Source organism: Pisolithus orientalis, assembly GCF_024613125.1.
Source record: "Pisolithus orientalis strain OTSU chromosome Unknown F5J12scaffold_68, whole genome shotgun sequence".
Lineage (NCBI taxonomy): Eukaryota > Fungi > Basidiomycota > Agaricomycetes > Boletales > Pisolithaceae > Pisolithus > Pisolithus orientalis.
In genome coordinates this window covers 55,078-67,954 of record NW_026260849.1, presented here as the reverse complement: position 1 = coordinate 67,954, position 12,877 = coordinate 55,078, and the positions used below count along the sequence as shown (strand labels likewise).

At 45.3% G+C, this 12,877-nt stretch overlaps 1 protein-coding gene across 1 annotated transcript; it reads left to right on the top strand.

Moving 5' to 3' along the window:
• Window positions 1–120: 120 nt before the first annotated feature.
• Window positions 121–2,457, top strand: F5J12DRAFT_865256 (uncharacterized protein). Its single transcript, XM_051747028.1, has 7 exons — window positions 121–199; window positions 254–574; window positions 624–1,035; window positions 1,067–1,281; window positions 1,342–1,570; window positions 1,706–1,844; window positions 1,901–2,457. Exons 2-7 carry the CDS (start codon window positions 406–408, stop codon window positions 2,174–2,176), a joined length of 1,440 nt encoding a protein of 479 aa, XP_051594882.1. The 5' UTR covers window positions 121–199; window positions 254–405; the 3' UTR covers window positions 2,177–2,457.
• The last annotated feature ends 10,420 nt before the right edge of the window (window positions 2,458–12,877 follow it).

Sequence of the window (12,877 nt, the reverse complement as noted above, 5' to 3'; positions counted from 1 at the left end):
AAAGCAACTCGACAACTCGACGATGTTCCGGCCTCAGATCTCCGGCTGTTCAAGCTCAAGGATCCCCTGCGAAGACCCTATAAGGAGACTCTCAATGGTGTCACCCTCTCGACGGACGGGGAACTCTTGGATTCTTCGGATGAGATATCAGAGGTGTTCGCGGCCCCACCACCAAAGCGCCACATCCATATCATAGTGGGTATGTAGTGGCTGCGATCCAAGCGTGTTTGTTTTATTGTTTATTCTTCTCCAGATGCGCCATACCTTGGAATTTACTGCTGGGTACGAGGCAGCACTGCCGCGGACCGCTTTCGCATTTTAATCCACTCGAATGCGTCAATCGAAGATCTCAAAGACCGTATCCAGGAGAAAGATCCACAACTTAAGAACGTGGCTCAATATCGTATGCGCTTATACAGGATATCGGAATCCGACCGTGAATTACGTGAGAGTCTTGATACTCTGGACGCCGGTCACTTGCTCGACCAAACCATACCTCTATCCGAATATTTCCTGGATGTACCAGTTCTTCAAGGTCTTTGTGTTGTTCTCCAAGTGTCCTCTGACTTTAATAGTAAGTAACTGTATGACCTCATTGAATTACGCTGATTTTCGCATGGCAGGGTCAGCGAATAATCCTCCTTGGCGTGTTAACCACTCCACTGAAGGAGGGGACCCGATTAAAGTTGCACGGGACACCTTCGTCGCAGATATCGCCGCCTATTCAAAGACAGCGAAATCGCAATCAAGGTCAAAGAGATCACCCTCTCCTTCCAGTGATTCGAAGCCCTCCTCGTTTCGTGATCGACAGAAGACCGAAAAGGTACAAATAGCCTGTGGTCGTCCTCGTGATGTTGAGGAAGTTATCCCTGTCACACTGTTACATCGGGTCTTCGCCAAATTCATCGATAGTTGCCAGACTCACACGATAACAGAAGAAGACAACAACCTCGTCAGTGAACTGGCTGATGCCATGTCAGCCCTGTATGAAAATGAACACCAGCGAGTGATTGCGCTTAACGTGGTCCTTGCAAAGTACCGCCTCAACTTTCGCATCGACAGCAAGGTGCCAGGCACTGCAGTATGTGGTGGATGCCACTATGTGTGTCACCGTTCGTGACAATCTACATCCTTATGTGATTGCCGAGTTCAAAAACGAAGCGACGGCCTCTAATTCGGACCCATATGTGCAGGCTGTGGCTTACTATCTGGAGTTGACGAAAGGGTATGCACCTACGTTGTCGGGGTGCGCTTTACCGTGTTTACTCCTCATAATTTTCGGTCAGTGTCCGTGATTTCCTTGGGCTTAGAAAATGACGTGCGAACTACTTTTCTCTCCAGGACCGTACATTGTCTTCGCCGGTGCTGTGTGGACGTTGCGCCCTGCCGTGCAGATCCTTTCGAGCCCTCTAGCATTCCACTATCATTCCACCGATACCAATAGTCAGATTGCCGCTGCACGTCACATGGCTGCATTCCGCGAGGCGGTCAGATCGCTCGAGAGATATTACGAAACACTCCCTTCTGCATCTGAACTTGCCAACACGCTGTCTCACCCTATACTATTCCCGTATCCCACAAGCTTCAAATCTCTCGACGACAAAAGCGAGACAGATACAAACTTCCGCTAGACGCAACAGCTCGATGAGGATGGAGGAAGTCGAAAAGGCTTATATTCTTCGGAACCCCTGAGGACTCCACTCAGGCATGCGATCTGCATCAAATTCGTCCGAAGTTATTCAAAGGCTGCTCATTTGCATTTTGCGTCATTAGGCCTCGCCCCTAGATTACGAGGGTTCGAAGAGCTCGCAGGTGGTTGGTACATGGTGATCATGGATAGGCTCGTTGGTTACGAGCTATTAGGCCGATATCGACCGCCTCCCTGAGTCGGTCCCTCGAGGGAATAAGGGGCCAGCTGATGACACTGCACGAACTCAAGTTGGTCCATGGTGATGTTCGTGACACCAACATCTTGGTGAAGACAGACGACAGGACGAAGGTCATGATCATTGACTTTGACTGGGCTGGGAAAATAGACGAAGTCCGCTACCCGCCTTATGTGAATTATATGGAGATATGGAGACCAGAGGGAGCGAGAGATGGGAACCTTATTAAAGCAGATCATGACAAAGAGATGCTTGATGCCATCATTACTCGCAAGAGCAAACAAGAGTAGGAATACCAAGGCCCTCCGGGCGCTCCTGGACGCATTTGGAGAAAGCATGTGATGTATTTACTCTTTTCGACAGGGTACATGTGATCTCTAATACATAGCCTCTATGAGTTCAGTTGACATTTCTTGTGATTTATATTATATAGTGCCTGTATGGAGGAGATTTATGGTGATGGAGGCCACTGAGCTTTATGTTGGGTGGAAGATGATGTATCTGTTTGAAGCTGTCAGATATAGTTTTGTGTATTCTGCTTTTTGAATACCATTCATTGTTCAATATCAACCATTCAATCACATGCTTTACTCTTGATCTGCTCACAAGAACAGGAGGGAATTCCCACAAGGTGTCCAGGCTCAGATGAAAAGAGCCACCAGCAAACACAACACACACCATGCCCCATAAATTGTTCCCCATCAGTGGAAGGACATTTGTCAAAGAGCAGGGGTCTGAGGCAGAAGAGCTACATTCCCTTGGTTAAACTGCTGACTTGCTTCTTCAGGAACCTGCCCACCTTAACCACTTCTCATCTGATAATGATGGGTGATGACAGTAGTGTAACATGCAGCAATGAGCATCAGTTCTGATAGCAATGATGTGTATGCACAGGCTAATGTGGGAACCACCAGGTACAAGCACAAGTATGGGCAAGGGTGATAGGCTTAAGGCTCAATGTGCTCAGGCAAAGATGTGGGTTGACAAGCTGACATTCTCATCTCATAGGGATTCATTCCCCTGCAGTAGCTACCTTTTATCTACATTGTGTATTTGATATCTCATTCATTGGGGCATGTCTGCCTCAACTCCTGCCTTTGTGCTTTACTTGGCCCCTTTGGGGTTATGACATACTTTCCATGCATGTGTGTGTTTCTCTTTCCTTATTGGGGTGTGATGCTGGTTTGCTATTCCCATACTCCCCCTCAAGCTGGGGTCATACCCAGGGCTTTTCTGTTAGACTCATGTTTTACTTTGGTTAATGCTTTGGTGAATATGTTGGCCATCATTTTGGCCATAGGGCAATATTTTAAGTTAATTATTTCTCTCTTCACACAATCATGAATGAAGTGATTTTTAGTGTTGAAGTGTTTCAAGTGCTGATGGTATTGTGCATGGCCAGCACTGATTGGTTGTTGCCATAGAGTGTTGTAGCTTCTAATTGTGGGTGGTCTAGCTCACTCAGCAGGCTCTGTAGCCATATGGTTTCATGCATCACATTTGCCATTGATATGTATTCAGCTTCTGCCATGGAGAGAGCTACATGGCTCTGCACATAGTGTAGTCACACTTAGTCACAACACATGGGCAGCCTGTGTGCCAAAACACCAACACTTATATAGACCCTGAGACGGGCCCACCTAAATAGATTAGCTGGTACACATGGACAGGCCCAAGGGACTAGAGTGAGAGCAATATATGTATGGGCCCATAAGTGCATTATGACAACATATGGGAGGGCCCATGGTGGGTAAGGATGTTGAAACATTCAGATGGGCCCATGACCAATTAAGTATACCAAGCTGCTGTAAGACAAGGACAGGCCTGTCCTGGTAGGTTACACCCCTGTCACAACATCAAGGCAGGCCCACCTATCATATCATGGAGAGGGTCACAACATAAGGACAGGCCCATCTATGATTAGAATACAAAGTTGGTGACATATGGATGGGCCTGGGAGTAATATCATTTATGGTGTCACAACATATAGACAGGCCCATTCATAACAAGCCATACCCCTGTCACAACATATGGACAGGCCTGTCCATAGTAAGGTGTACTACTGTTGAAACATAAAGATGGGCCTGTCACTAATATCATTTAATAGAGTCACAACATAAGGTCAGGCCATTCAGTAGTATTATTTATATTGTTGCAACATATGGATGGGCCCATCCACAGTAAGATGTACCTCTGATGAAACATAAAGACAGGCCCATCAGTAATCTCATGTATAGCATCACAACATATGGACAGGCCCTTCAGTAGTATTATTTATATTGTCACAACATATGGGTGGGCCCAGCCCCAGTAAGATGTACCCTGTTGAAACATAAAGACAGGCCTGTTGGTGATATTATTTAATAGTGTCACAACATATGGACAGGCTCTTCAGTAGTATTATTTATATTGTCACAACATATGGACAGGCCTGTCCACTGTAAGATGTACCTCTGATGAAACATAAAGACAGGCCCATCAGTAATCTCATGTATAGCATCACAACATATGGATGGGCCCTTCAGTAGTATTATTTATATTGTCACAACATATGGGTGAGCCCAGCCCCAGTAAGATGTGCCCTGTCAAAACATAAAGATGGTGAAGTAGGAAGAACCTTCTTCCCTGGTGATCTTGTAGTGACACACACACCTCACTATGTACTTCTGTCCTTGCTCCCTCCTGCCCACATGACTAAGTGCTTCTCACACTCAACTAGCCCCTCTCCCCCTACTACATGTGGCCCCATCAAAAAAATAGCAGCACCCTCATTGCCTAAGGCCTCTACCAATCCATCCATCTCTGGGCCTTCCATGTCTGTGGTGGCCCCCTCAGTTCTGCTACCTGTGGTCCCATTGTCTTCTTCAGTCCTGCCATCTGTGGTTTTGTTGTCCTTGCCATTGTCCTTTTGTCCTGTGTCCCCTGCTGATTCCCTTGTTCTCTTGTTCTCCCCATTCATCTCTACCACTTGTTGTGCTAACCCCCTTATATATTCCTCTTGCTCCTTATGTAGTCTGGTTCCTTCCTTTGGTATGAAGGACCATAGTCATCATGTGCTGTGTTCACCAGGTAGTTGTGTACTGTTGAGTGTTTCAAGCCAGTATGAGTTGCATATTCTTGATAGGACTTGGTGTAGTCATTGAAGCAACCAAAGACGAGAGTCTTCTCAGCTATCACTTCAAACCAGAGAGTGTGGGAGTAGAACCAATTGATTGAGGGACAAGCTCAAAACAAACTAGATTAGAGAAAGTGACTATGACAAATGATGGGACTGATATACTGCCTTACTGTTTGTACATACTGCCACAAGAGAATGTTTGAGAAAGAAGTAAACAAATGAGAGAACTATGCTATTGGATGAATGCATACACATGTTAGCAATGAGGCACAGCCTTACTAAGTGTCATGTAAGCATGAAAGGATGAGCAAAAGGAAAAGTCTGAGATGACTAAGCACCCTAAAAGCATAACCCTAACCAGAGGGTGGGTATATATGGGCAACCAGCAAATGTGGAAGTGAAAAGTCTACCAGTCATTACACTATCCCCTCCTAAGGCTTGACTTCCAGGCAAGACCAAATAGGACAAACAGTAGTAGATGGTTCCAGGACAGGCATGAACAAGCTGTCAAAGCTTTCTGATGAGAGGAGAGATAATTTACAGGGGGCCCTGGGGTGGGATCAATAAAAATCCTTGATTGCCAACTCTGAACTCTTCAAGGCAGAGGCTGGCTCCCAAGTACAATCTTCTTCAGGGTATCCCCTCCAATGGACAAGGAATTGAAGAGCTCCACATTTCAAATGGGAGTCAACAACATATTCAACTTTGTATTCAACATCTCCTTCATCAGTAACCCTCTGCAGTCCTGGCCTGTTGACAGGCTGCCCATCAAGGGCACTGAGATAGGGTTTAACCTGAGAGATATTCACAACTGGGTGAATCCTCATGTTGCATGGCAACTTTAATTTAAGAGCATTTGGAAGTACCTCTAGAACTTCATAGGGTCTGATCCACTTCTCAGAAAGTTTATGGCTCTGCCATTCTCTTAAGGACAGATGGTCTGTAGCTAGCTAGACCTGTGATCCAACAGAGTAAGAGGGGGAAACAGAGCAGTGTCTATCCACTTGTTGCTTCTTCCAGGAATGCACTTTGGTGAGGTTTGCTTTCACATCTTGGAACACCTGGAACCAAGATTTGGCAACTTCTTCTGCTGCTTCTACCTTTGAAGTCATCAGTTCAATGCCCATCCTAGGTCTATAGGAATGAGTAACTTCAAAGGGGCACTTGCCAGTAGAAGTGGATGCAGAGTTATTGTATGCAAACTGAGCCAAGGGTAGCCATTCCTCCCAGTGAGCCTGCTGCTGGTTGGCATACATCTGTAAATACTGTTGGATTTCACAGTTCAACCATTCTGTCTGTCCATCTGTTTGTGGGTGGAATGCTGTAGAGAGTTTCTTCTGTACTCCCAACATTTTAAATGACTCCTTCATGAAGGATGAGGCAAACTGAGGGCCTTGGTCTGATATGATAAAGTTCAGAAGTCTGTGATGTTTCCAAACATGCATCAGGTAAAGATGAGCTGTGCTAGCAGCTGTTTCTTCCACAGTGCAGGGGATGAACTCTGCTTCCTTAGAGAACCTGTCAATGATGACTAGGATGTGAGACTTTCCAGAAGATCCCTTTACTCCAAGATCCATAAAGTCAGTCATCAACTCTCTCCAAGGCCCATCAGGGATAGGTAAAGGCTTGAGTTCTCCTGTGGGTGGCCTATTTCCAGACTTGCTGGCTTGGCACATTTGGCAATGCTTTACATACTCTTCTACATCAGGTTTTAAGGTAGACCACATGAACCAGCATGTAATCAACTCCTGAGTTCCTTTTATACCACAATGTCCCACTAGGGGAGAGTCATCGAGAGCATTAAGTAGCTTCCTTCTAAGTGCACTAGGCACCCAAACTTTTTCTCCATCATAATGAAGACCACCTCAGAGTTTGCATCCAGCAGGGACTCCTTTGGCTTTAGTGGATTCAATCTGCAGATCTTCCATGAAGGGGTTGTCTAGCTTTACTGAATGAATCTGGTTCAGGTTTATAAATAGGGACTCCTCTGACTTTGCCCTTTTTTTCCCTTCTACAAAGTCTTCTCATCTTGATAGGGCATCTGGCCTGCCCATCATGACTCCAGGTTTATGAACTATGATACAGTTGAACTGACTAAAGTACTGCACCCAGTGCACCTGGCATGGTTGGAGCTTCTGCATGGTCATGAACCACTTGAGGTTGTGGTGATCCATCCAAATCTCAAACTGGTACAGGGTTGCCTTGAGGTAATGACACCACTGCTCTAGTGCACAGATAATGGCCAGCATTTCTTTGTCATGAACCATATAATTAAGTTCAGCCCCAGATAGAGAGTGACTGGGGTAGGTGATGGGTCTCCAGAGACCATCATCACATTCTACCAAGAGCACTGCTCTGGTGGCATAGTCTGAAGTGTCCATTTCTAACTGAAACTTCCAATCCTGAGTGGGGAACATAAGAGCCAGTTCAGAAACAAAATCCCACCAAGAATCCAACTAAAAAAAACCCAGAAAAAAGTCCCAGGCATCATCACATAAGCATCCAACATTCAAGTGGAGCTTGAATTTGGGAGGAGTATGCTTGGTGTGACATATGCAATATCACAACACAACACATGGCTGATATTGCTGATGAGTCATCCTCTGTCGATGTGGGCCAACCTGTAGACAAAGAAACCAATGATGAGGATATCAACAAGGACTACCATTGACGCTGCCAAATTATCATTCTTCTTCTATTCTATTATCAACTTCAACTGTTTTCTGCAGATGCTCTATTGACAAACACTCTAGCTGCAATAGCTGAAGTGATGCAGTGTGCTGAGCCAATCCCATACCATACTTCCACTCTAACTGGGGCAGGGTGGGTTACCAAACTTTTGAATGGCCACCCTGAGAGGATTCACATAGAACTTGTTGAGAATGTGTTCCAGAATTACAGTAGCCTCTCAGAGTTTCACCCAGAGGGCTTGGAATTTCTCCCTGGCCCTTGGAATTAAATTCTGATGTCACTATGCTTACTAATTACAGTACTATAAATTTTCTGCACTGTTCTTTTCCACCTCAGTGACTTCTTCATACACTGAGGTGAGCATACTTATACTTACATTTGTTTACTTGGTACTGATGTAGTGTAGATACTCATAACTTTGTTAGGTTATGAGCCCCACTCTCATGCTCTAATTCTGAAAGAGTTATTACACAGCAACAATACCCACTATGGCAAAAGATGATCATTCCTTACAAGTTCCAACCCTAAATGCAGATGGAAGCAACTGGCTATATTACAAGGCTCAGGTTGAATGGGCCATCAGTTCAAAAGGGCTGATTGGACACCTGACTGGCTTGGATGCAAAACTGGAGGACCCTTCAGCAGGACAAGACTCCTCCTGGAAGCCCACAGCCATGGAGCAAAAACTTGTCAGCAAATACCCAGAAAAACTCTGACAATGGGCAAAGGACAATGGATATGTCAAGCAAGTGATTGCTGTGTCACTCCCAGAATCATTGTTCCTTCAAGTTCTGAAGGAAGAGACTGCAAAGAGTGTGTGGGGTGTCCTCACTGACCTTTTCCAAAACTGCTCTTGCATTGTCACATTTGATCTTCAGAGAAAACTCCAAGAATCCTGCTGTGCAGAAAAAGGCAATGTCCATGCTCACTTTGACAAGATGCATGCACTGCACAAACAACTTGCTGCACTTGGACAATCTATCACAGATGATGACTTTGCAGCCATCATCCTCAGTTCACTTCCCACCTCATATGACTCCAACCTCGCAGCTATGATGTCTTCAGCCCTGGTCATGGAAAAGGACCTATCTCCAGACTTTATAATCAAAGTAATTTCTGATGAATATGACAGGTGCCAAATGCAGATGAAGAGAGGAAACTCCAGAAACTCCAGAAATTCTGAAGATGCAGCCTATTCAGTGAAGGATGGAAAGAAGTCCACTTGTGAAAATTGCAGAAAGAAAGGTCATGTGCAAGACCAATGCTGGGAAGAGGGTGGCAGAAAAGCTGGGCAAGTGCCCAAGTGGTTCCAGAACAAGGGCAAAAGGAAAAAGAAAGAAAAAGGCTCTGGAAAAGCAGCTACTGTGGCCAGTGCAACAGCCAGCTTGAGCATGCAGACCAGTGCTGACTCAGAACCCAATGGAGTTTGGCTAGTGCACCTGCAGGATGACAACTGGCTAACAGAAATTGCAGAGGAAGAAATTCCAAACCCCCAGGATATCATTATTGATGACAAAGATGTGTATATGAACACCTATGACCATACTCTCCTTGCAGGTGAAAACCTAAATTCTGCAGAAGAGACCATCCTGTTTGACTCTGGCACTTCATGTCATATGTCCTCCCACCACAGCAAATTCCTCAACTACAAGCCAATCATTCCCAAACCTATTACCACTGCTGACAACCACACCTTCCATGCCATCAGGAAAGGTGACCTCACAATCTCACTCCCAAATGGCACTGCACAAACCCACATTTGACTCAAGGACATGCTCTACACCCCCAAGATGGGAATCACACTCATTTCCATTAGCACACTTGCTGTCACTGGGTATGTGGCATTATTCCAAGACAAGTGTTGTCAAATTTTTGATGCTCAGAAAAAGAAAGTAGCTGAAATTCTGATGCAAAAAGGCCTCTACTGCCTCAAACAAGCTTGTCGTGCCATTGCAGGCCCAGCTAAGGCCATGGAATCCTTAACCATGGGGGAGATACACATCAGGCTTGGTCACATCACTCCTGGAGCCATCCAGCACATGCTCAAGGATGGCACAATCACTGGAATTAAGCTGGATGAGGTGCATTCCACCATGGGCATGTGCAATTCATGTGAATATGCCAAAGTGACTCAGAAGCCCATTGGGAAGGAGTGCAACCCACCCCACTGTGAACACCTTGGTGACAAGGTCCACACAGATCTTTGGGGACCTTCTCCAGTCCAATCCCCAGGCCACAGTCAGTACTACATGTCATTCATGGATGATCACACTTGTTACACCACCCTATTTTCGCAAAAGACAAAGGCTGAAACCTTCAAGTCCTACAAAGCTTACAAAGCATGGCTGAACATGCAGTTTGACACCAAAGTCAAGTGACTTCACTTGGACTGAGGGGGAGAATACCTTAGTGTGGAATTTTTGGAATATCTGAAATCCCAAGGCACAGAACAATGCATAACCATCCATGATACCCCCAAACACAATGGAGTTGCAGAATGGCTCAACAGAACACTTGTCGAGCATGTATGAGCAATGATTCATGCCAGCAGCTTACCCAAGAACCTCTGGGGGGAGGCCATTATGCATGTGACTTGGCTCAAAAACTGCTTGTCAACTTGCCATCTAGGCACCAAGACTCCCTACAAGATGCTCTACAAGAGACCACCTGACCTCTCAAAAATCCCAGTCTGGGGAAGTCATGTCAAGGTCCATGATACCTCCAGCTCCAAGCTAGACATGTGAGCCCAAGATGGACACTGGGTAGGTTTTGACCCTGAGAGCAATGGCTACTGCATCTACTGGCCTGACACATGAGCAATCAGAATTGAATGGAGTGTCATTTTCGAACACTGAGATGTGTCTGTACCATATGGTGTGTCACTCAAGGGGGAGCAGGGAAATTCCAATGCCTTAAATGGAAATTCCAAAGCCTCAAAATGAAATTCCGAAGCTTTGCAAGGAAATTCCGAGGCCACACAGACAGTCGAGCAACCCACAGAAGCAACTTCAGAAATTCTGAGACCAATTCTGGACCCACTCAGAGAAAATTTTGAAACACCTCCACCTCAACCTCATCATTCCACTTGCCAGCACTTTGAATCAGACTATATGAGGCACTTATGTGCAGGTGAAGGGACCTGTGATGGATGCATCCCTCTCAACTTTGTAAAAGAACTCCATGAGAGTGATAGCAACCCTAACAGCCCAAAATCCCAAGAGAATGCCACCTATGTATTTGGTGACAAACTAGCTGCCAATGAAGATGACACTAACATCATGTATGCTATGGTGGCAGGGATGGCTGAAGCCAAAGGGCTAGATCCATCTACAGTACATGAGGTGAAATCCCAAGCTGGCTGGCCAAAGTGGCAAAATGCCATAAATGCGGAATTACAGAGCCTAGAGGAAGCACACACCTGGGACATTGTTGAGTGCCCAAAAGGTGCAAATGTCATAGGATGCAAATGGGTTTTCAAGATCAAACACAACACTGCTGGAGAAATCAAGAAGTACAAGGCCTGCCTAGTTGCTAAGGGCTACTCTCAGATACAGGGCATTGACTATGATGAAACCTATGCTCCCATCACAAGGCTTGCATCACTTCACACCATACTTGCAATTGATGCATGCAATGACTGGGACATTGACATTTTTGATTTCCACTCAACATTCTTAAATGGCAAACTCAGAGATGGGGAAGACATCTACATGGAGCTCCCTGAGGGCTATGCTGTAGGGTGGAATTTTTCCCATCCAGTTGGGAAGCTAAATGTCACATTATATGGCTTGAAACAAGGTGCACTTCAGTGGTACCAGAAGGTATGTGCTACCCTAGCAGATCTTGGACTCACCAGGGCACATGCAGACTGGGGAGTATTCTATGGTCACATAGGACCAGAAATTCTCATTCTTGCCAGCCACATCAACAACTGCACTGTAACAGGCAGTTCCCTGTCATTAATTCGCTCATTCAAACAGGAGATAAGCACTCATTTTAAAATCTCTGACCTAGGGCCCATCAGTTGGCTACTTGGGATGAAGGTCACATGGAACAGAGAAGCCTGCACCATATCACTATCCCAGAAGTCCTACATTGAGGCCATCCTGACAAAATATAACCTCACTGACAGCAAGCATGCCACAATTCTGATGGACCCCAGAATAAAACTCTCTCATGGAGAAATTCTGCAGCCAGCTGAAGAAGCTGCATGCATGAAAAACATACCCTACCGTGCTGCTGTAGGCTCCCTTATGCACCTCGCTGTTGGAACATGCCCAGACATTGCATTTGCTGTCTCCACAGTCATGCAGTTCAATAACACACCCAACATGACTCACTGGGAAGCTGTAAAACAAATCTACAGGTATATCACTGGCACAAAAGCACTTGCTTTGACATTCAGAAATACAGAACAAGGCCTCAAGGGCTATACCAATGCAGATAGTGTCACAAAAAAGTAAAGTGCCATGACAATCCCAGCAGCTTGTCATGTGACTGAGATGCCTAATTCAATGGCATAACAATGGCAATGTAATGATATCTTATCTTGTCTTATTATATCAATGCCATAACAATACTCCATTTGGTATTTGGATGTGCACCTTAAGCCCAATGAATCATTGCAAGTGCATGTGACATGATCATTATTGATTTTCTGATCTAACTTATCAATTACATATCAAAATATTATGGGTCATTTTGGACCCAAATCAGCTTTGCCCATTGCCTTCCATCCACCATGCCCCCACATCAAAATTACCAGTAGTCAAAAGAGTCATCCACTAAGCAACCTTGCAAGCACTGCAGTAATCTCTATCTACCACAAGGAATCAAAAAGCACAAGACCAGTTGTGTGAAGGAGCACATGAACTGCAAAGAATGAGACAAACACAATAAGGCATACATACAAGATGTTTGTCAAAGTAAGTCAATACCTTTCCCCCCTCTCATCTGTCCATTAATTTACAATGGTTGTTTACTAGCCAAAATTGCTAAGGAAGCAGTTGCAGCTATGTCTGTGTCATTAGTGCACCCTGGCATCACTGGGTCTTTGGGCTCTGCAGCAGCTGTAATGCCAGCGCCACTCAGGCAGCTGTCAGCAGGCCCTTCACAATCAATTCCTGGTACATAGACTGCCTTAGTGTCACTCTCGATGCTTACACTTTGCAAGACAGGATCA